The sequence below is a fragment of the Hyaena hyaena genome, unplaced genomic scaffold (genome assembly GCF_003009895.1).
Source record: "Hyaena hyaena isolate Hyena2069 unplaced genomic scaffold, ASM300989v1 scaffold_47, whole genome shotgun sequence".
Taxonomy (NCBI): Eukaryota; Metazoa; Chordata; class Mammalia; order Carnivora; family Hyaenidae; genus Hyaena; species Hyaena hyaena.
Genome location: NW_024080679.1, coordinates 2,763,202 through 2,787,113, shown reverse-complemented (window position 1 = coordinate 2,787,113; position 23,912 = coordinate 2,763,202). Strand labels below are relative to the sequence as shown.

The window sequence follows — 23,912 nt, the reverse complement described above, 5'->3', positions numbered from 1 at the left end:
CCAACCCAGGTTTGAACTCACTCCGTAAGGTGAACCCAGTGCGAAAGCAGCCCCAATCCTAGCCACTTTGATGGCCGCATGCTTGTCAGGAAAACCCACGGTTATTACCCAGTTATGATGGATTACTTGCCTACTTATCGGTAAGAGGACTGGAAGTAAGATCATTTGTTCTCTGACTCATTCTGTATTTTCTTATATGTTTATTTATTTATTTTGAGAGAGAGTATGTGTATGTGTGCTTGTATGCATGCGAGCACATGCAAGTGGGAGGAGGAGCAAAAAGATAGAGAGAACCCCAAGCAGGCTCCACACTGTCAGTGCAGAGCCTGATGTGGGGCTCGAACTCATGAACTGTGAGTTCATGACCTGAGCAGAAATCAAGAATTAGGCACTCAACTGACTGAGCCACATAGGCGCCCCTCTTTCTGTGCTTATGGAGGGCCCACTGTGTGCCAGCCCTGTCGTAAGCCCTGGGGATTCAGCAGTTAACAGCCTTGCAAGTGCCGTCTGGCCTGTAGGTTTTGTTCTAGTGAACAGAGATAGACAATCCACAAATAAACATGCAGCATTAAGTTGCAATTTGCAAATACATGTATAACAGGTCAGGAACAATGGGTGGCACAAAGTGCTTATTTGGAGAAGGAGGCAAGATGGGGTCTTTTTCTGGAAGGGTAGTCAGGGAAGGTGACATGTGTCAAAGGAAATAAAAGAATGTTCTAAGCAAAGAGAATGCAGTGAGGGAAGAAGGGCCCCTGTGGGGAACAGGTGCTGAGGTCCCGAGAAGGGACAGTGGCTGGCGCATTTGACCACCTGCCGGGAGCCCACTGGAGTGGGGTGAGCAGCTTGGAGAGCAGAAGGCAATGAGGTCAGAGAGGTGGTACAGGGCCTCTATGCTGCCTTAAGGACTTTCTATGTTATTCGGAGGCAAGAAGCCCTTGGAGGGTTCCAGCAGAGGAGGGACACAGGAGATTCCACATTCTCCAGGAATCACTCTGAGAATGGACAGTAAGAGGTCAGGGGCAGGAGACGGGGGACCCGAGAGCTATAGCAGCCATGAGAAAGTGCAAACCCCCAGCTTCTGGGGAAAATCAGAACAACGATTATGTAATGGGAAGCGGGGAGAGTAGATGTTTCAGACCCTTAAAACTGTGTGGTTATTCCAACCAGGGGGCACATGTTAAAAACCAGGGGTCTTGGGGTGCCTGGCTGGTTCAGTCGGTTAAGCGTCCCCTCTTGATTTCGGCTCAGGTCATGATCTCACGGTTGTGAGATTGAGCCCAAGTTGAGCTCTGTCCTGAGTGTGGAATCTGGTTAGGTTCTCTCTCTGCCCCTCCCCCCTCACTTGTGTGTATGCTCTCTCTCAAAAAAAAAAAAATCTGGACTTTTTGTTATAGTAAAAATGTTACTGATAAAAATATTTAACTATCACAGAAGGTTATGCAGTAAAATTAATTCTTACTCCCCCACGGACTAACTTTGTTAGCAGTTTCTTGTGAATTCTTGCAGATACTTTCCATCTACTTCTATGCACTAGGTTTGTTTTTTAATTTTTTTAATGTTTATTTAGTTTTGAGAGGGAGAGACAAAGCGTGATTGGAGAGGGTCAGAGAGAGACGGAGACATAGAATCCGAAGTAGGCTCCAGGCTCTGAGTGGTTGGCACAGAGCCGGGCAGGGGGGCGGGGGTGGGGGCCGGCGGGGGATGGGGGGCTCGAACTCACGAATCATGAGATCATGACCTAAGCTGAAATTGGATGCTTAACTAACTGAGCCACCCAGGTGCCCCTGGGTTTGTTTTCTTTTTTTTTTTAATTTTTTAAATTTTTATATTTTTATTTATTTCTAGGAGAGAGAGAGAGACGGCGTGAGCAGGGGAGGGCCAGAGAGAGAGGGAGTGACAGACTCTGAAACAGCTCCAGGCTCTGAGCTGGCAGTCAGCACAGAGCCCGACGTGGGGCTCGAACCCACGAACCGCGAGATCATGACCTAAGCGAAAGTCAAACGCTTAACCGACTAAGCCACCCAGGCGCCCCCACTGGGTCTGTTTTCTTTCTTCCTTCCCTTCCCTTCCCTTCCCTTCCCTTCCCTTCCCTTCCCTCCCCTCCCCTCCCCTCCCCTCCCCTCCCCTCCCCTCCCCTTCCCTTCCCTTCTTCTTTTTTTCAAGAATAAGACTATACTATAAACTATATTTTACAGGTAGCTTTTTTCACAGAGTGATTTCATGTTGGCATATCAATCTATTACATTCAAGAACCCGCCTCACTGATTTTTTTTTTTAGTTTTTTTTAACATTTATTTATATTTTTGAGAGAGAGACACAGAGCATGAGCAAGGGAGGGGCAGAGAGAGAGGGAGTCACAGAACCAGAAACAGGCTCCAGGCTCTGAGCTGTCAGCACAGAGCCCCGTGTGGGTCTGGAACATAGGAACCGTGAGATTATGACCTGAACCAAAGTTGGCCGCTCAACCAACTGAGCCACCCAGGCGCCCCACTTTTTTTTTTTTAATGTTTTATTTATTTCTGAGAGAGAGAGACACACACACAACGTGAGCAGGGGAGGGTCAGAGCGAGAAGGAGACACAGAATCGGAAGCAGGCTCCAGGCTCTGAGCTGTCAGCACAGAGCCCGACACGGGGCTCGAACCCACAAGCAGTGAGATCATGACCTGAGCCGAAGTCGGACGCTCAACTGACTGAGCCACCCAGGCGCGCCACTTTTTAATCTTTGAAAAGTCTCCCTGACTTTCAGTCTCCCAGCCGCTTGGACAAAAACGAGTCGCGTTTACATGTACACAGCTCTGTCAGCGTCCCCAGCTAGTTTCTTATTGATCTCATTTGATTCTTAAAAAAAAATCTCAGGAGGCAAGAATCACGAGGCTCCTTAAAAGAATCTGAGGAATCATCATCCCCCTTTCCCAGGGAAGAGGAAAGAGAGAAGTTACATGGTTTTCTCTGTGTGCAAATCTCAGCAGAACTAGAAGTCACATGTCCGTGAACTTGCTCCTCAAGGCCGGGCCCAGGCAGCAGTCTCGGCCCTGCCCCCACGGGACCCTACTCACTGGCAGAATGGTGCTCCCTCCTGAGGGCATCGGCCTGAGCCCTGAACTCCCGGTTGGTGGGAAGCAGGGGGGTGACATACTCTCCCCAGGGAGGCGACAGATGGTGGGAAGGAAGGCTCAGGGGCGGAGCCGAGGCCTGCGGAGCAGCTGCGGGCCAGCCCAGGGAGTGCTCTGTGGCTGTTGTCTGAGCTGATCTGGGGAGACGCGTCTTGGCACAGTCGGCAGCCCTTTCTCTCTGACCGTGATGCACGGTTCCAGCCTGCTCCCCGCGTGCCCCCCTACCCCCGACCTCCTGGCGACCAGACGTGGATGCTATGAAGGATGCTGTCATTGCAGGGGGATATAGGAGGCCAAAGATCGGGGTCCCGGTGCAGATGGGGCAGCTGGGCGCTGCCCTCCGACTCTGCTGGTGGGTGGATCTCCAGCAGTGGGGCCCTTCCCATCTGTCACAGCCCACCTGGGGCCCTGACACCCCCCCCCCCCCCCGCCGCCTCCACTCAGGCGTTGCTGGGCCACGTGCTCAACTTGGAATTTCTAAATATGTTCTTTTATTTTATTTATTTTTTACAAATAGTTTATTGTCAAGTTGGTTTCCATATAACACCCAGTGCTCATCCCCACAAGTGCCTTCCTTAAATAATATGTTCTTTTAAAAGACGGCTGTTGATTGTAGCTCACCCAGAATCCGTGCCGGGACTGCATCCACCTCCCCGCTACGACCTCACTTCTAAACTCTACACCAGCCACATCCAGTACGTGGCCACCAGACCTGTGGCCCACTGAGGTGTACGGCCAGCGTAAAACACACACAGGCTTCTAAAGACTCAGAGAAGAAAGGATGTAAAGCAGCTCGGCAATTTTTATAGCGATGACCTGCTGAAATGAGAATATTTTGGATACAGTGGGCTGACTACAGTGGAGTATTAAAATTCACTGTGGTGGTTTCTCCTGACTCACAAACGCAGCTGCTAAGCCAGGTGGCGGAGAGGGCCCGAATTCTGATCCTACAAGACACCTGTGCCTTTTTCCCCATCGTCTTTATAGCTGCTGCAAGTCCTGTTTGGAAGGGGGTTCGGTGGGAAGGGAGGGAGGGAGGAAGGAGAAGAGGGAAGGGGGCAGGAACGGTATCGTCACCCAGGGTAACCTCGGGGGAAGAATGCGAGCTGGTGGCAGATTTCAGTACCACGGTGCAGTTGGGCCGCCTTGGGCACGTCACCCAAACTTCTGTAATTTCCCCGTCAGTAAAACAGAGGTACTTTGTCCCTGATAAGGGTATTTCTTTTTTTTTTTTCCCTTAATGTTTATTTATTTATTTTTGAGAGGGAGAGAGAGAGAGAGAATGAGCGAGGGAGGGGCAGAGAGAAAGGGAGACCCAGCATCCAAAGCAGGCTCCCGGCTCATAGCTACCAGAACAGAGCCTGATGCAGGGCTTGAACCCACCAACCGTGAGATCGTGACCTGAACTGAAGTCAGGTGCTTAACTGACTGAGCCACCTGGGCGCCCCGACAGGAGCATTTCGAGGTTTAGAAACATCTGGTGGCCCACCCCACACAGTCTGTTTTAGAGCGTCTGTCGTTCACCCCTGGGGGACTGAAAGGAACCACTAGGGAGAGTCACCTTCTCTCTCCCGGCTCTTTCCTGCCAGGCTGCAGCCTCTTCACATGTATTCGGTGTGCCTGCTGGTTGGAGCGTTCTCTCTTGTTCCCTGGGGGCCTGTCTGGGAAGTGCCCCGCTTCCACGTGGATAACTGCCGGCAAGCCTGGTGGACGAATCTGCTGTTGCTAAATAATTTCCTGTCGGTCCAAAGCGCGGTGAGTCCGTGTCACCTGCTGGGAGCACGGATGGGCACGGGCCAATGCGGGGTGTCGTTTCACATGGTTTGTGAACTTCCCAAGGGCCAGCCTGAGTCTGATGCCCTTTTTTCTGGCATGTTCTCTGGAGTAAGTGAAGCCATAGAAAGGTGGGGCTGTAGGCTGGGAGGCCAGCCTCTGGGGATGGGTGAGTGGTACCCAACCAGCCTTGGCAGGCATGGTTGCTGAGAAAAGCAGAGGGAGGGAACGGGGTAGTGGGCACGGAGGGGCCAGCCATGCAGGAGTGTGTCCCAGAAGCAGCCGACCTTGCTCCGTCAGTGTTCCTGTCCCAGTCCATGTCACCCCCCAGGGGAAGGACACTTGCGTCCCCTCCACGCAGAGAACCTGTCATTGGGATGGAACGTTGCACCTCACCTGCACCATAATGAACGATTTTCCCATTTCCAGGCACATCGGACACAGCCACAACACGTGTATATACTGGCCGGGGCTTTCCCCCAAAGCCCTCCAGTCCCCAAAATGGCGTTGGAGTCAACAAAAGTGAAGTAGCTGTGATTAAGTCGTGTCACCGACTTTTACAGAGGCTCGGGAAGCAAGGCTGAGAAGGGAATCCCTAAAGTGCAGCTAATCGCTGCCCACAGCCACTCACTAGATGGCTGCCTCCCATCAGCCAGCCCCCAGCAGCTCGGTCGGGGCGAACATCACGGCCTAACTGCCTTCACATGGGCCCGTGTCTGGGACAGGGCCGTGGAGGACAGCCTGGGCGGGGTGCCCGGCTGCAGGCTGGCGTGGGGCACACGTGGGTCCCAGTGGCGAGGACGCGAGCCAGCCACCTGTTGGAGGCGAAGCCTGCCTTGGGTCTTTGAAGGCGGAAGCGTGAGGGCCGTCAGGCTGGGGGGACTCGCGGATTTTCCCACCTTGGGAAGTACCCTTTAACTGGGGCGAGGAAAGCTGTCGCTTGTGCTGGATCAGTCTGGTCTCCCGGGGACGGTGAGGGGTTGACTGGAGGGAACAAGGAGCCTGTCATCTCTGGAGGCCGGGAGGGGACAGCTTCCAGGAACTTCCTCACACTGAAGGAGCGTGAGGCAGGTAACTGCCTCCTTTCACACGAACACGCATAGCCTGCGCAAAGATGTGCTTTTGGTCACACATGTCAGCCAGACGTGGGAACTCTGAGGTTTCCCACACAAGCTTGTCAGGAGCCAGGCCTCCTTTCTAGCACATTCCTCCCTGGGGGCTGGGGAGAGTCTGCAAGACAGGCAAGAGGGAACCACAGGGACCCTTCCAACGATAACTGTCCCTTATGTTCGTGTGACGGGATGGAGTCGAATTCCTCCAACTGTCCCAGGAGCTTAGCTTGTGTTGCTTTTTTTCAAGAGAGAAAAGTCTGCATTTCCCGTTTGTCACCCGGCACTAACTACTCACCACCTAGGCTGTTACAAGGGTTAAGTGAGATGCGGTGTGTGGAGTCCTCGTAACCCCAGATTCCTTCCTCTTCCCTTGGAAATCCCGCCACCCCAGCTCCCCAGCTGCCCAGCGGACTCCTCTAGCTCCAGGAAGCTGAGACAAGGTGAGCGAGCGGCCCCGGGGAGTGACCTCGGCCCCTCTCGTTTCAGTGTAATGGCTGGACATGGTACCTCGCCAACGACTTCCAGTTCCATCTCATCACGCCGGGGATCGTCCTCCTCCACGGAAAGTGAGTGTCCTTGGGGCCCGTGTGCCTCGCCACGGGACCGCTCCCACGGCCCGCTCAGCGAGCGCTCCAGCCCTGGGCAGAGCAGCCCTTACGATTTAGGAAACGAACCGTTCAGAACACTCTGGCCGCCGAATCCTTTTCTGTTTATGTTTCTCTACCTTCTCCTCCAAGCGTTGTGCTGCACAAATCCCTCTGTGTTTTTGCAGTTGTAATCAGCGCGTAGGTGATATCTAGTCTCTGCCTTTTCCATTTAACCTTCTTTGTAAACATTTCTGTGTAGCGACATGATCTACATACTTAACAGTTTTAGGATTTCTATGCCATTTTTTAAAAAAAAATTTTTTTAATGTTTTTTATTTATTTCTAGGAGAGAGAGAGAGAGAGAGACAGCGTGAGCAGGGGAGGGTCAGAGAGAGGGGGAGTCACAGACTGAAACAGGCTCCAGGCTCTGAGCTGGCAGTCAGCACAGAGCCCGACGCGGGGCTCGAACCCACGAACCGCGAGATCATGACCTAAGCGAAAGTCGGACGCTTAACCAACTACGCCACCCGGGCGCCCCTCTATGCCATTTTTATGGGCGGGCATCTAGATTATCTCCAGTTTTTCGTGACTCCACATGACATCTCAGTGACTGTCTTTGAATGTCCTACCTTTCCTTCTGTTCATTTCCTTGGGGATCCATTTCCAAGTGGAAAGACTAGGTCAAAGTGCAGGAACAGTTTCGTGGTGCTTGTTACAGTACATCAGTGTACGTGTTCCCCACATGAGCTGCTTATTACCTTGATTTTTGTAAGTTCTAGAAAAGCTCTCAGGCCTCAATAATTCACAAGGAGACGTATAGCTTGTGGACTATCCAAGCCATATCTTAAAAAAATTTTTTTGTTAAAATACATATTCAATTGAAGAGGCGTTAGAAGATAATAGGATGAAGAGAGGGAAAAACCATCACCCTAGACCCAGTCCTCACTCAAGAAGACGTGAATTCCCTGTCAATATTTTCGTGTTTATCTTTCTGATCCTTTTCTTTTCAAAAAAATTTTTAAATGTTTATTTTTAAAAGAGAGAGAGTATGAGCGAGAGAGAGGCAGAGACAGAAAGACAGAAAGAGGAGGAGACACCGAATCCGAAGCGGGCTCCAGGCCCTGAGCTGTCAGTATAGAGCCCGACGCAGGGCTCAAACCCATGAACCATAAGATCATGACATGAGCCAAAGTCGGACACTTAACTGACTGAGCTACCCAGGCGCCTCTATTTATTTATTTTAAGTAAACATAATTTTACTGTGTGCATAACATTCCATTCCATGAGTGAACTGTAATCTACTTGTACCTTTCCCTAGTGTTAGCTACTTGGATTATTTCCAATTTTATACTTGCTTTCAAAAAAAAATTTTTTAATGTTTTATTTATTTCTGAGAGAGAGAGAGAGAGACAGCATGAGCAGGGGAGGGTCAGAGAGAAAGGGAGACACAGAATCCGAAACAGGCTCCGGGCTCTGAGCTGTCAGCACAGAGCTCGATGTGGGGCTTGAACCCACAAACCGTGAGATCATGACCTGAGCTGACCTGAGCTGAAGTCAGATGCTTAACCGACTGAGCCACCCAGGCGCCCCTATATTTGCTTTCATAAATAATGGTCTGATAAATATTTTTGTGGAGATCAGTCTCCAACTCTTATATTTCTTTAGAGTACATATCTTTAAGGGGAATTACTGGGTCAAAGAACATGAATGGCTTCTAGGCTCTTGAAGCAAAATGACAAATTGCTTTCCTTAAAGGTTCTATCAATATTCAGTCCTCCAGCCACCAATTGCACTGTTGCCAATGTGGAATCTTACTAATAATACAAAACAAAATATAAACCTTGTTATTTCAATATGTAAGAAAACAGTCATTTTTCACACCTAACTTGTAAATCTTTAATTCCTAGGGGTGAAGCTGAGTTCACCCCTAGGACTCGCTCTATATTGCGGCTACCTTTTAATGCTCTTCATAGGACAGACCTTAATCACAGGCTGACTTCTGACACTGCCCATGCTAGCCACATGCAAGCATTCAAGCATCCAGGGCAACAGAAATCCACCCTAATCTTAATTTAATCTAAGAATTCAACACCTTTAAAAAAAAAAAAAGGGAAAATCCACTTCTTCACGTATCTTAAACACACGGTGCTTTCTAACTTTAAGTATACAGGAGTGGGGTTTTTTTGTTTTGTTTTGTTTTTTTACTAACCATTAAAAAATGTTCTGTGAATTCCACTAAGCACAGAGGTGGTTTGCTGGTATAGTGAGTCTGAGTCAGAAGCCATGGGGAAACCGGTCCAAGTTCTTCCCTACCCAGTCTCCTGAAACAAAAGCATCTGAATCAAATGGCTTATTTTCTCAGAGTGGGGGCTGGGAGGTGGACAGGGCAATTTCTTTTTTTTTTTAAATTTTTAATGTTTTATGTATTTCTGAGAGAGAGAGAAATAGAGACAGCGTGAGCAAGGGATGGTCAGAGAGAGGGAGGGAGATACAGAGTCTGAAGCAGGCTCCAGGCTCTGAGCTAACTGTCCGCACAGAACCCGACGCGGGGCTCGAACCCACAGACTATGAGATCATGACCTAAGCCAAAGTCGGATGCTTAACCAACTGAGCCACCCAGGCGCCCCTGGGCGGGGCAATTTCTGATGGCATAATAGCACTGATAAAAGCATATGAGATTGAAATAAAATCTGATAAGGTGGAAATGAGATCTAACAATCACATTGTTATTTATTTTGGAAGCGAAAGTTTAAAAAGAAACAGCTCTGAACCTCCTCTGGTAGAAAGACGAAGCACTCTCTGCCTGCTTAATTTGTACTCACATCTCCCAGGGTGAAATCACTGAGGGGTGGGGATTAGGAATTGCTGTGATGTTGCCCCCTCACCCCAACGTGGATCAGGCAAGGAAGATCCAGAGTAGGTAAAGGTGGCTTTGGGATGATGACCAAGCTCCCCCTCCCCCAGACCCCTTAGAGAGGGCGGGTGAGTGCTCCCTGCTGCTGCTGGAGAGAGGCTCCCTGAGCAGGAGCTGGGACCTGCTCAGGCTCTCAGGGCCTCCACTGGGGTGGACTCTCCCTCCCACAAGGCAGTCAGGCCCTCAGAGCCCCAGACGAAGGGGAGCCCCTGGCGCAGTTCTGTGGGCCTCAGTTCCGTGATGGACTACGGCTGCTCTAAGGGCCTCTGGAGACCTTGGCACACACCTGCGGGGAACAGGTGGGGCAGGTGTGAGGCCTCAGCAGGCCCCGCAGCCCTGGCAGAGGAGAAAGGGCAAGCCTCTGCAGGCTCCCTCCGAGGCGGCATTTGCAGCAGGATGCACTCATTGCTGGTGCAGGTATTTGTGAAGAAACAGCCACAGAAGTCCTGTCGGGAATCCTGGCCAGGATGCTGGGGACTGACGGGCTTTCAAGGAAGACCAGGGTCTTTTCAGACCCGAGGGAGACACCATGCTATTCCTTCTTCCTCATGGGCTATATGGCCCCTGAATGGGCCCTCCTGAGGGACCAACCCTCTTGAGAGAATGGGGATGGTGGTTGGCGTGTGACGCGCTGGGCCTTTCCCCACCCTGTGGTCCCAGGAGTAGTCCCCTCAAATAGGCAGAAAATAAAAACCACTGACCCGAGTTGGCAGAGGGGACCCTTTGGCACAGGGTCGGTTTCTTCTGACGCCTCCCCACCGTGTCTTCACATGGTGGGCTTCACGTAGCCATCTTCACGTGGCCATCTTCACGTGGTCATCTTCATGTGGCCATCTTCACGTGGCTGTCTTCACATGGCTTTTGCTCTGTGGTTGTCGGTATTCTCATCTCTTCTCATGAAGGTACCAGTCAGATTGGATTAGGGCCCATCCCAATGACCTCATTTCACCTTAATTATCTCTTTAGAGAGCCTGTCTCCAAATAGAGTCACATTCTGAGGTGCTGGAGGTTAGAATTTGGAGGGACACAATCCAACGCATAACAGTCTATTTTAGGAGGCTTTATTAGTTTTATTATAGCGGTGGTTAGCCCGTGGAGACTTGTCTGACTCCTGGGGGGAGGTGCCATGGATTGGGCTCAAGTCTCCCAGGGAGTCAAACAAATATTGACTTGGCTGGATGTGGGTTTTTATTGGGTGGCCTGACTGGATGGTTTACCATTCACCTAAGACAATGAATGCTTAGTACCTTCCCACGCTGGACCTACTAGAGTAGGTAGTAGGTGGGGACCTACTTGAGTGTCCTTGTGACCGAAGACCCCTGAGCCCCCAATCTCAGGCCGTCATGGAAGGTAGACTTTCAATTCCTTAGCTAAAAACCAGCACCATACAAGGCTGTGGTCATGCAATTACATCTAGCTTCTAAATGGTGGGAGGATAAAAGGTAGAACTTTTTTCCTTTAGAGAACACACTTGTATAAATGCCAGGGATTCAAGGAGGGCAGAACTAAATGGTCTGGCAAAAGGCACAGTAAATAGATGGCATTGTTGCCATACCTTCCCAGCCCACTGGCAGAGCAGACATTACTAATCAATCACAGCACCACTGAGCTAACGCTCCTCCATTCCGAGCATTAACACTAAACTAGAATTGGCACTCAGGATAAAAATCTTTTGCTCCTCGCCTCACTTGTGATAAACGAATGGTACCTTATCCCTTTCTCATGAAGAACTATGGCAACTTCGAGCAGTGGAATGGCATTGTCAAAGGCACCATGTAGGCAGGGTTATGCCTGCATAGTCTTGTCTTATACCCGTGCTTTGATATTTCTATACAACTGCAGATCGTCTTTGTCCCACCCCTCACAATTCTGAGGAGGTGCAACCAGACAGTGCCTTACTCTGAGCCTGTGTCCCTAACTCTCATTTCCTGCCCCAGAACCTTCCTACATACTACAGCGTGGGACTCCTTCAGGACCCCTCTTGGCTTTATATATGCATAGTCCCAAAGTGTGGAGAAATTCACTTTTGTGGAGCCACCCTTGACTCGTGGGGGTTAAAAGACACTAGGAAAAGGCTTCTTTCTTTCATCTTCCATGACAGTTTTCAGGTGCATCTTCCATAGAACATTCTGGAAGAATTGAGCACTAGCCACCTTGACAGCACATCCTCGTGTTAGCTTTCGCTCCTTCCCTGTTCCACATGCCATCCCTCATTCCTACCCTCATATCAACTCCCTGCGCCCAGATCTTTGTCTCAAATTGCATCTGGATGGGGGTACAATCCCTGGACTCCCTCTGTGTCCCTGTGTCCCCCTGTGCCTAATAGTCACTTCTCTCCCAAATCAACCACTACTACGTCCCGGTAATGCTTCGTGGGTGGCAAGGAACTCTCCCAAGCATGGCCTCATTTTGAGCTGCACAGTAAATGTCAGGATGAAGATGAAGAAATTCAAGTTCAAGGTCCTGCCTAGGGTCGCACAGCCAGCAGATGGTCAAATTTAAAGGCTAATCCAGTTCTCCTCTCTGCCCCAGCTGCCTCCCACATCGGCCTCTCTCAAAGGCAGGCCTAGCAGGAAGTGCCTCTGATTGCCGAGCTTTCAAGTCTTTCATGGCCACAGATTTTGCAGTGAAGGAAACTGAAGAGTGCTTCTGTCAATGTCCTTTCTTTGCAGAAGTAAACATGTCCTTGTCCTCCTCGGGGCCATGCTGTTCTTGGCATCTTTCACCGCCACAGCTCTGCTCACGCTGGCGTACTCCCTTCCGGTCGCAGCTCCGTCAGAAGCAAGGTAACCCAGGGTCCCCAGGCGGCCGCTCTTGCATGCGTCCCCTCGGAAGGGCCAGGACCTCCCAGGGAGGCTGCCCAGCCAGTGCCAGGCTCTTTGCGCTGTGTCCACTGGCTCGTGGAAAAACTGGGTGGGAAACGTTCAGCTTGGATGGGAAAGTTGATGTGTTTTTGTTTCCAAACTTCTGAACCTTTCACCTTGCGCTGGGGGCCTTCTCTGAAAGTACAGGGAACCGCACTTCTGCCCATTGAAATGTTTCTCGGAGGAAAGGAGCGCCCCCACGTGGCTATATTGGGTTTCTCCTCCCGTGGCCCATTTGCAGTTTGGAAGCTCAAATTACTGGCCGGAGAGATTAAAGTTTAAGGAAATTGGGGTTATCCCTTCAAGGTCACATGGCTAGTAAGTGGCATGGGTGTGAGTGGAACCTAGGACCTGACTCACTATGCTATTTCGCCTCCTCAGTGAGGTACGTATACCGATTTTTCCTTCTAACCACCCTGTGTGATCACACAGGGCAAATTGGTCGGATTTCCTGCTAACCTCTTCTCAATGCAGCAGGCAGAGTGACCCAAATGGAAATCAGATACTGTCGGGCATCTGCTCGAATTCCTCCAATGGCTGCCCACTGCTCTCAAAGTAGAATCTCTATCCGACCCTCCTCCCCTCTCCCCCCTCCATCACTCCCCTATTTGCTGACTCTGGACCAGCCTCACTAGCCTTCTAACCTTCACACACCAAGCATGCTCTCTCCTCAGGCCTTTGCGCTTGCTGTTTCCTCACACTAGAATGCTTTTCCTTTAAAGTTCAGATCTTGGAAGGGCTTGCTTCTTCAGTTCCTGCAAGTGTCCGTGCAAACTTCATTTTCTCAGAGCAGGCTTCACGGACCTCTCGATGGAAAATAGCCCAGAACCATGACTGGCACATTGTGCTCAGCGTGTATTTGTGAGGGGAATGAATGAATGAATGAATGAATGAATGAAGACACCCCAGGTTGTTTTTACTAGGGGAGCACCATGCCCTTCCTGTCATATCACAGACCCCTGTGGACACTGCCAGGTGACTGAGGAAGAGGCTCATTCCCATCTAGTCCCGGGGTCCTCAACTCTGGAGGCCCATGAGAATCACCTGGGGAGATTTTAAATCCCACTGATGTTTCCAGCAAGCACCATCTCAGACCACGACCCCCGGGGATGTGGCCCACGCAACCGAATTTTGTAAAACCTTCCATGAAGATGTTCACTCCTGAAAACCACATTTTTCGAGCTCTCCTGACATACCAGCTCCCAGAAACAGCTACTTAAAATGAACGCAGTCACTGTATTTCCTTGGGGTCCTGGAGGGAGGGGCCCAAAGGAATTTGGAACAAGGGTGCCGTTTGTAGGTCATTACTGAGGAAATGGACAAACGTACCCCAAATTTTCCTTTGGCTTTGCTGATTGTGCCAATGGACATCTGAGAGATTCCTCTTTGCATGTCTAGATCAAACATGACCCTTGGCCTATGTTCTTTTGTTTCTCAGTGAAAAGGTGACAGCGTTGTACTTCTCTGCGTACTACACGAAGCCCTACTGCCGATTTGGACCCTTCCTCGTGGGCCTCTTTCTGAGCATATTCATGCACCAAAACCACCAGGCAAACATTCTTAAGACCAAGGTACATTTGCCACCATACTTCACTGTAAGGGCTGCGTCTGTTTGGAAATGGAGTGGCCCATTTGGCCAGGCTCTTCCAAAGCCATGGGCAGAAATCAGACTGCTCAGTACTTTGTTGTGTTGTGTTGTGTTAGCAATGTCTCTTGGTGCTGGCAAATAAGAGAGACCTTATCTTCTTGCAAAAGCCTGATTCTCTGCTATCTTCATGGAGCTCCTTTAAGAATGCTCCAGAATTGGAACCCAGTGGTGTTTCACCCATTGGAGCCTTGGTACAGACCCAGAGAAATCACCGACACGGGAAAAACACACCCAATGAGATGGCTATGGCAAGGCTCTCTTCTGAAAGGGCATAGTTACTTGTTTGTTTTTTTCATTGTTACTTTTTTTTAAAGTTTGTTTATTTTGTGAGAGAGAGAGAGGAGGAGGGGCAAAGAGAGAGGGAGAGAGAGAGAGAATCCAAGTAGGCTCCAGAGCCCAATGTGGGGCTCGATTCCATGAACCATGAGATCATGACCTGAGTTGAAATCAAGAGTCAGACGCTCAACTGACTGAGCCACCCAGGCACCTCTATAGTTACTTTTTTTCTTTATAACTTTTAAAAAATGCTTATTTATTTATTAAGAGAGTGAGGGAGAGCATGCATGAGCATGTGCAGTGGGAGGGGTAGAGAGAGAGGGAGAGAGAGAGAATCCCAAGTAGGCTCCACGCTGTCAGCAGAGCCCAACGGGGCCTTCAAATCCACAAACTGTGGATCGTGACCTGAGCCAGAATCAAGAGTCGAACGTTTAACCTACTAAACCCCACAGGTTCCCCCCCATCCCCCCACCACCCATAGCTACTTTTTAATAGCACAAGCTCCTTGGTTTCTATAGGTAGGATTCTTGGCCAGATTCATTGCTTCCTTCTGGGAATCAAGACATGAGGTATCTAAGGGGAAAGAAGCTGTGATTTTACCTTGCAGGTAAAATTCCTTCACTGGCTCCTCTGATTCACCAACCAACCTCAATACTCAAACCGGAAATCTGGGTTCGTCTTGCACTTGTCTTCCGCCTTGACCACTCCTCCCATGCAATCTTCCACCACTCCCTGCTGATCGTCTCTTCGGCTGTCCTCTCTTAGCTTGTCCAACTGACCTTGTGGAAGCTCTTCTCACCTCTTGATCTCAAATCTATACTGGGGGCAATCTATTTAAAACACTAGCTGGTGTTGCCCTTGAACTCTGCGAGAGTGCTTCATATGGGTTTCATTGACCCACAAGACCTTGAAGGTAGAACACGTCTGACTTACCTCTGACTCCCCAGCATCTGGTTCTGAAATCACTGAAGGCACTCAATAAGTGAACGAATGAAGGATAATTTGCTTTTCAGTGGATGAAAGGCCAAGAAGTCCCTTGCACTCTTAGGGTACAGTGCTAGTGCCAAATCTCCTTTTAGGCACTACCTTTGTTTGTCTAGGTCTTGTAAGCACCTCACCTAGATGTTCCAGAGAAGAGGCCCTTGTCTTTGGGAAATCTTGTGTCACTCACAGCAGGAACAGGACATAGGGCTTCACCGGGAAGAATGGATATACAAAGGCTGCGTGACTTCTCCTATAGGCTGGAGTTATGATATTCCCGTGTAGATGCACAATTCGGTTGATGATTACAACAGAGTCCCATTAAAGAGGTGCTTCAGTGTCATCCAGGTCACATGGTACCCAGGGAGCAGAGGTGAAACCCAAGATGAGGGCAGAACATGTGTTTATTTTATTTTGTTTTATTTCATTTTATTTTAGAGAGAGAGAGTGAGAGTGCTTAAGTAGGGAGAGGGGCAGAAGGAGAGAGAGAGAGAGTCAAGCAGTCTCACACTCAGCACAGAGCCTAATGCAGGGCTCGATCCCATGACCCTGGGATCATGACCTGATCTGAAACCAAGAGCTGAACACTTAACTGACTGAGCTACCCAGGTGCCCCAAGGACAGAGAGTTTGTGAACCACTCCAAGGGCTGAGTCAGGACCAGGGAGCATAGATTCAGACCACAAGTCAAGCTGAGCTGGAGAAGGGATGGGTAGACCAAACACAAACCCCTAGAGCCCAGAAAATAAGAACACAGAGTCTGAGCCTGAGGCAGTGGGGGCCTCTACCATATACTAGGAATGAGATGAGGCAGTGTGCATTGTGAGTGAAAAAGTGAAGGGGATCCTATCCTAAAAGAGGGGGCTTGTGGAGAGCCCCTTGAGGAAATGCCTTTCCTCGCATGGAGCCGGAGCCTCCCGCAGGAATCTGAAAGGCCCAGGAGGGGAGAGCTTGCCTTCAGGGACAAGATGGTGGACTGATAAGATGCTAGTTCAGGTCAATGGAGACACCATTATAGCAGCCTGGGAACTGCACCTTAGAAGCGTGAGAGACTCTTTGGAAGACAGGTCTGGGTCTAAAAGGGTCAAATTAGGTGACCTAAAATCTAAAACCTTGAACTGAGGTCTATAATAGAATTTAGCCCATGGAGCTATTTTCTGAGCTGGAAAGTTCTCCATTCTCCCACTCCTTCTGCCATTTTATGACCCCATGACTAGGGTGCAGACTAGGTACGGATTGGGTGCCGGAGGCCCTTGAGTTGTTGGTGGAGACAGAACCAATCAAAGAGCCTTATTAGGTTGAGGAACAGAATGGGAGATCAAGAGTGGGTTCCAAGATTTTCTTTTCTTTTTACCCTTTTTTTTCCTCTTAACTTTCATTTAATAATTATTTGGGATTCATGGCAATTTTGTGCCATTTTATCACGTGGAGATTTGTGTAACTGCCACCACAAGCAAGGCACAGAACTCTGCCATCACCACAAAGATCTCTCTGTGGTCACACACCTCAGAGTGACCCCTAACCTAACCTGTCATAACCAGTAATCTGAGCCTTCTATTTTAATGAAACTTTGAGCCTTCTATTTTTTGAACTTTGAGGTTTACAAATAGATACCGAACGTGACCATAATAACACAAAAAAGTAAATTAATGTAAAAGGAGGTAAATACACAATGGCCAGAATGAACTTGACCCGTGTCTCTGCTTTCCCTGCAGACGCAGGCCCTGCTGGGCTGGATTTGCTGCCTGTCTACCCTATTCACAGTCGTCGCTCTGGCATACGCAGTGGATGATTCGTCTGCCACCTCCTCACCTGCCACTGCTCTGTACCAGGCCCTCCACCGGACCCTGTGGGCGGCAGCCGTGGGCTGGGTCCTGTTTGCGTGTCAGGAAGGCTATGGAGGTACAACGCAGCAGAGGGGGTTGCTTATAGGTTCACACTGTGCCCCTTCAAAGGTGACAAATGTGAAAACACAGTGTACACAGAGGGATTTTTTATTTGCTGTTGAATGACTGATATTGACTCAAAGACATCAATTTGTTTATATCCTGGGGGATCCCCCCCATATTCTGTTTTAGATTTTTACACTGGTTTATGTACAAATGCAGGTTCTGGGAGAAAAATCTGCAGCTCCTCTAATGAAGCTAGTTTAGAAGCTGGAGGAGAACAGAGGGTCATATAGCAAGAACAAAATACCAGTGACACCATTGTGGTCACAACCACCCTGGGCCTTGGTTTCCTTATCAGAGGGTATAGACCAAATAGTTCCCAAGATCCCCTCCAGCCTTGTGGTAGGCGGGGTAACTGTCTATTGAGCCTGGCTCTCAATGTGTGGAAAGTCAAGCAGAAAAGGGGCTTAAATGACAAGAAAAGGATTTTCTTCAGATTAGAAATGTCTATCCAAATCACCTGATGTTTTTTTCCCTTTCTTTTCCAGTTGGCATGAGGTAGGAACTGGATGCTTGAGGTGTCATAAAAAGACAGGAGACAGGCTGGCAAGAATCATCCAGAAAAAGCTCTGGCCCCACACTGCCCAGAAGCCCGGAAGGGTTGGAAATAGAGCCAGGTGGAGCCATGACACCTTTAAGGCTAGGGAGAGAATCAGGTTGAATTTATTTTATTTTTTAATTTTTTTGATGTTTAGTTCTTTTTGAGGAAGAGAGAGAGAGACAGAGTGTAAGTGGAGGAGGTGCAGAGAGAGAAAGAGTGCAAGCAGGGGAGGGGCAGAGAGAGAGGGAGACACAGAATCCAAATCAGGCTCCAGGCTCTGAGCTGTCAGCACAGCCCAACGTGGGGCTCGAACTCACTAACTGTGGGATCATGACCTGAGCCAAAGTTGGACACTTAACCGACTGAGCCACCCAGGTGCCCCCAATCAGGTTGAGTTTAAAGTTTGGCTGTGAACTCAACCCACTTAGCATCATCCAAGGTGTTTGAGATTCATGGTTTAAGGAGGAAAATGATAAAATGCTCATAACAACTCCTGCTGATTGAGCACAGGCTTATGCCAGGCCCCACGGAGAATGTCACCCATGTGATCCTGGCTGACACTGGTCACACCCCTATGGGTACAACTATCACGTGCTATTTCTCTGTGAGAAAGATGGTGTCTGGAGCTGAAACATGAAGGTCACACAGTTTGGTAGTGGTTGAGCTAGAAAATGAACCTCAGACCGAGTGCAAAGCCAATGCCCAAAGCCCATGCTCATCATTTCTGTGCGATAGAACCCCTCTCAGATGTTTGATTAATAAAATCGTTTTTGAATTTGATGAATATATAATATTTTAATTTTAAAAGCGTTTCCTTATATGGAGAAATGATGTTAAAGAGAAATGGGCTGCATTCTCTCTGATGGATGTATTTGCATTTCTGGGCAACTGTTTGAATCACAGGACCCTACCCTAACACTGCTCCTACCTGGTGACAATGACCATAAGCTGTCCCCAGAGCCTCAGAACATAGGCAACTACTCTCCCTGGCCTGGCCCAGGCTCCTCAGGCTATGGGGGTAACATCACTGGATTCCTGGCTAATGTAAAAGTCATGCTGAATGAAGAATAACCTGCTGGAGGGAGGGTCATAGGTCAAGTTAGAAGATTAATCAAATTTGGGGCACCTGGGTGGCTCACTTGGTTGAATGTCCGACTCTTGATTTTGGCTCAGGTCATGATCTCATGGTTTGTGAGATCAAGCCCGGCTTCAGGTTCTATACTGATGGTGCAGAGCCTACTTGGGATTGATTCTCTTTCTCTCTCTCTTTCTGCCTCTCCCCTGGCTCACTCGCTCTCTCTCTCTCTCTCTCAAAATAAATAAACATTACAAAAAAAAAAAAAAAGGAAGATTAATCAAATTTGGGGCACCTGGGTGGCTCAGTCAACTGACTGAGTCAACTGAAGCGTTAACTCTTGGTTTCGGTTCAGGTCATGATCTCACCATTTGTGAGTTCAAGCCCCTTGTTGGGCTCTACGCTGACAGTGAAGAGCCTGCTTGGGCCTCTCTCTCTCTCTCTCTCTCTCTGCCCCTCACCCACTCACATTCTCTCTCTCTCTCTGTCTCTAAATGAATAAATAAATATTTTAAAAAAGATCAATCAAATTTGCAGCATTATCATTACAGTGGAGTTAAATGCTATCAATTATTAGCCTGAGCATCGACAATACCTCCATTAATCCAGATGACAGACAAGTCCTTGGATGCATTCTTGAGTGATATCTATTTTCAAAGTGTGTTCTCATTAGCCAATCACAATTACAGGTGCCACTGATGTTCCAGGTTTGCCTCTCCAGAGCTATAAGATAGCTAGATTGGTTAGCAGGTAGAGGAAGGAGGTGATGAGTGAGATGCAATTCTAGAAAATATGTGTCCACCCGGTGACCTTTAGAAAAGTACATCTGTAAAGGAACATTTGAAGAAGTGTTTCGCTGAGACTCTCAGGATGAGAAGGGGTCTTGGTGCCTCAAATCATCTTTCCGTCATCTCAGTCAGGGCCAGTGTAGACCATGCGGGGTTGGATCCACGCAAAGTCATGTTCTGCTGAGTTGCCAGAGTCATTTTCTGACTGTGTGACTCCCCCAGTTAAACTCTCTCACCAGTACCCTCTTCTCCATCAGTGGTCCTCAAACTTTAGTAATATATGGACCCATTCCAAAGGAATAAGGAGTCTTTGGATCTTTAGTATTAGCTTAAATTGTTTTAATTCTAATTTTACCTAAACATGAGCATACATAAATCTAGACATAAATGTTTATGTTTATAGTACATCAATTTATAAAGTCAAAACAAATTTATAAAGTAACCATAAAAATGGGGCACCTGGGGCACCTGAGTGGCTCAGCATTTAAGCATCCAAGTTAGGCTCAGGTCATGATCTCATGGTTCATGGGTTCAAGCCCCGTGTCAGGCTCTGTGCTATCAGCTCAGACCCTGGGGCCTGCTTCTGCTTCTATGTCTCCCTCTCTCTCTGCCCCTCCTTCTGCTCACACTCTGTCTCACTCTTTCTCAAAAATAAATAGACATTAAAATTTTTTTTTAAATATGGGTCACCTGGCTGATTCAGTCAGTATAGCATGCGACTCTTGATCTTGGGTTTTTAAGTTTGAACCCCATGATGAGGGTAGAGATTACTTAAAAATAAAGTCTTCAAAAAAATAATAAGGTGACCATAAAACTATAAAACCAACAAGATCTGAATTAACATTAATTTAATGTGATTAATAGTTGACTGGAGCCAGTTGTAGCTCATGACGTGAACAGGATCTTGCTTGCTTTAAGGATGTTCTTTTGTGTTTGGTTTACCTGTGTGACACAGGCTCTTTGTTGACTTAATTTCCCTATAACTACATTGTTCCCCAGTAACGTCTTAGCTGATCTTATCCCTTGGCATTCACTTGGGGGCAAATGTATCTTTAGTCTGTGAGCCCATCTCTATTTATTCTCTCAATCATATAAAATACTTACTGAAGCCTTGCTTTATGCCAACTGCTGTTCAAGTTGCAGAGGATATAGCAATAGACAAGAAAAGATCTCTCTCTTGTAGGAGATCACAATGGGGCGGGGGACATAGATCAGGAGACTAGTAAGCTGAATAATGGTCCCTAATATATCAGGTCCATCTGGGACTTCGCGGATGTGATGGTGGCAGTCATGAGAGTGGGAGATGGGAGATTATTCTGGACTATCCAGGTGTATCCTTATAGTACATCAATTTATAAAGTCAAAACAAATTTATAAAGAGGAGAATAGAGGGAGACTCACAGAGGACACGGTGGTATGAAGATGGAGCAGAGAGAGATTTGAAAATGCTGATGTTGTTGGGAGTGGCCACAAGCCACGGAGTGTCAGAAGTTGGAGGAGACAAGAACCAGATTCTCCCCTAGAGCCTCCAGAGGGAATGGGATGCTGTCAACGCCATGATTTCAGCCATACTGATTTTGGACTTCTTGTCTCCGTAATGATGCAAGAATAAATTGTTGTTGTTTTGAGCCAAAATATTTGTGCAATTTATTGCAGCAGCCGTAGGAAATAAGTCTAGAGCCATGTTAAGTAAATACATTTATAATTTCAGTGTGGATATATATAGTGAATAAAAATAAAGCAGGGACCGGAGGGTAACTGGGATAGGCGTGCATTTGCAAATATGTGGTATAAAAGCATTGCGGGCAAAGGGGATGGTGTGGCAAGCTCTCAAGCCTGGAATGGGCTTAGTGGGTGGGAGGAACAGCAAAAAGGCCAGTGAGATAGGAATCAGGGAGCAAGGAGAGAGAGATGGGAATGCGAGCGCAGGGGAGGGTAGCAGCCCGGTCATGCAGGGTCTTCAAGGCCATGCGGAAGGATTGGATTTTATTTTAAAAGTCATGTAACATAACCTGACCTGTGATTTAAAAGAGGACTCTGGATGTTGTAGGGACTGGAGGGAGGCAAGAATGAGAGCAGAGAGACCAAACGATCCATCAGGAAGCTACCATACAGGGCCATGGAGTAGGAGTTGGTGGATTTGATGGGGGGCTTAGCGGAGGAGATGGGGAGAAATGGTCCAATTTGAGATAGATAGTTTTAAAGATGGATTAGCAGCACTCTGGGATATGGAGAAAAGAACAGAATCTGGGATGGTGCTAAGGATTTTGTCCTGAGAAACTGATACAACAGTGATGCACAACTGAGCACTTGAGTTGAGCCTCGTGCAAAGGAGAAACCTAAGTTTTTTCTTTTCTTCTTTTTCTTTTTCTTTTCTCCCTCCCTCCTCCCTTCCTTCCCTTCCTCCCTTCCTTCCTCCCTTCCTTCTCTTCCGTCTCTTACAAGGACATTCGTTTTTGGATTTGAGGGCCCACTCTAGACCAGGATAATCTCATCTCGAGTTTCTTACCTTCATCACATCTGCAAAGACCCTTGTTCCAAATAAAGCCCAGCTCTGGACAGAGCTTTTGGGAGACCGCTAGTCACACCACTACAGATGGCAGTAAATCCTGTGCAGAAAGGGATTCCTCACTGTACTCAGTTTTTATTAATTTAAATTAAATAGCCCAAAGTGGGTAGTGGCTACCATGTGGGACAGCACAGTTCTAGAAGTTATGGAATATTTGTTCCAAAAGGGACCTACAGGTTGAGCAGATGCAAGCCCCTCAGTAACAGATGACGAGTCTGAAGCCAGGCGACGTGAACCGCCTCGTCCCAGGGCCCAGCAGCATCCATGCTGCATCTTGAGCTAAAACCCAGGCCAGCGGAAGGACTTTGCACCTTGCTTTCTATGTGGGGTGTTTTGTGCTCGGGAATTAAAATCATATGAAGGAAGTAAACTGACTGTAAACTCTGCATTAGCATATCTTATGTTTTCATATTCCTGCAAAGGGAAGTGTTTTTTGTTTTGTTTTTGGCACTTCTCTTAAAAATTAGAAGAATAAAGACCTTATTAGAAGCCCACGCACACAGGTGCACACCGCCCAGCAAGACCCGCGTGGAATCGGAGAGGAGCTCCTGGCTCCATGAATCATGCTGTCTGTTCCCTCCAGGGCTGGTGAACCGGCTGCTTTCCTGCCAGATCTGGGCTTTCCTGGCCAGCATCAGTTATGCTTGCTACTTGGTACATCCGATTCTCATCATGCTCTACAACGGACTTCAAGAAACACTCATTCACTACAGCGATACCAACATGGTGAGTGAGTCCCCGCACTCTGCTCTGTCGTGGCTCGACTGTCCCTTCTCTGCCGGAGCAACCAAGCACCCCACTGGCTTGGGGAGAAGCTTGTTTTGTTGTGGTGGTTGCTAGGAGCCTGTTATCCTTTGTTTTCTCAGAGGGGGGCTTTGGGATAATATCTTTCTTTGATTTTATTTATCTTATTTTTTTAAGTTTATTTTTATGTATTTTGAGAACATGTGGGGGAGGTACAGAGAGAGACAGAGGGAGAGGCTTCCAAGCAGGCTCTGCACTGTCCGCACAGAGCTCGATGCAGGGCTTGAACTCACAAACTGTGAGATCATGACCTGAGCCGAAATCAAGAGTGGGATGCTCAATTGACTGAGCCCCCCAGGCACCCCTACTTTATTTTTAATGTTCAGGGCTATTGGTCTTACAGATCTAGATCATACAGCCAGGGTGATGCCCTTTAAATCCAAACACAGTACGAATCTGGTAGTAGGATTGCATCCACTCTGCCCCTCTTTCTCTCCAGTTCTATCTTTTCTCTGGACACTGTTTGCTGACCTTCATCACTGGGCTGGCCCTGACGCTGTTCATTGAGAAACCGTGTCAGGAGCTGAAGCGGTACCTGTTGGGACCAATGCCTGCTGGGCCATGAACATTCTGGTAAAACCTGAAAGAATGGCAGCATCTTTTTCTGCTGGTGATGGGCAAAAGTAGACATGGCCTCATTTATGTAACAAATGCTTGTGTTCCTGAAAAGGTGTGCGGATTCTGATTTTGTGAATGCTTAAGGTATACACATTCTCAAAAAAAAAAAAAAGGTATACACATTCTCTGTGCTTAATGCATACAAGAGTTCTGAGTGTTTACTATATAAAAGAGTCCTGTGATAGCCTATTTGGTAGCATAATAATCATCCTCTGATGTACCTTTTTAGGAAAAAACAAAACGAAACAATCTAGATTTGTGGTGTCTTGTTCTGCATGTACATTCTATACCAATGATCAT

The 23,912-nt window shown here is 48.2% G+C and overlaps 1 protein-coding gene across 1 annotated transcript in view; it reads left to right on the top strand.

Moving 5' to 3' along the window:
* Positions 1 to 23,621, top strand: part of LOC120230793 (O-acyltransferase like protein) — a 64,413-nt gene extending 40,792 nt beyond the window's left edge. Inside the window, exons 10-16 of the mRNA XM_039230534.1 lie at positions 4,704 to 4,869; positions 6,486 to 6,565; positions 12,173 to 12,286; positions 13,803 to 13,935; positions 16,984 to 17,170; positions 22,774 to 22,916; positions 23,434 to 23,621. Of these exons, the coding sequence (XP_039086465.1) occupies positions 4,704 to 4,869; positions 6,486 to 6,565; positions 12,173 to 12,286; positions 13,803 to 13,935; positions 16,984 to 17,170; positions 22,774 to 22,916; positions 23,434 to 23,559 (949 nt within the window). The 3' untranslated portion in view covers positions 23,560 to 23,621. The remainder of the gene's footprint in view (positions 1 to 4,703; positions 4,870 to 6,485; positions 6,566 to 12,172; positions 12,287 to 13,802; positions 13,936 to 16,983; positions 17,171 to 22,773; positions 22,917 to 23,433) is intronic.
* Positions 23,622 to 23,912: the final 291 nt, after the last annotated feature.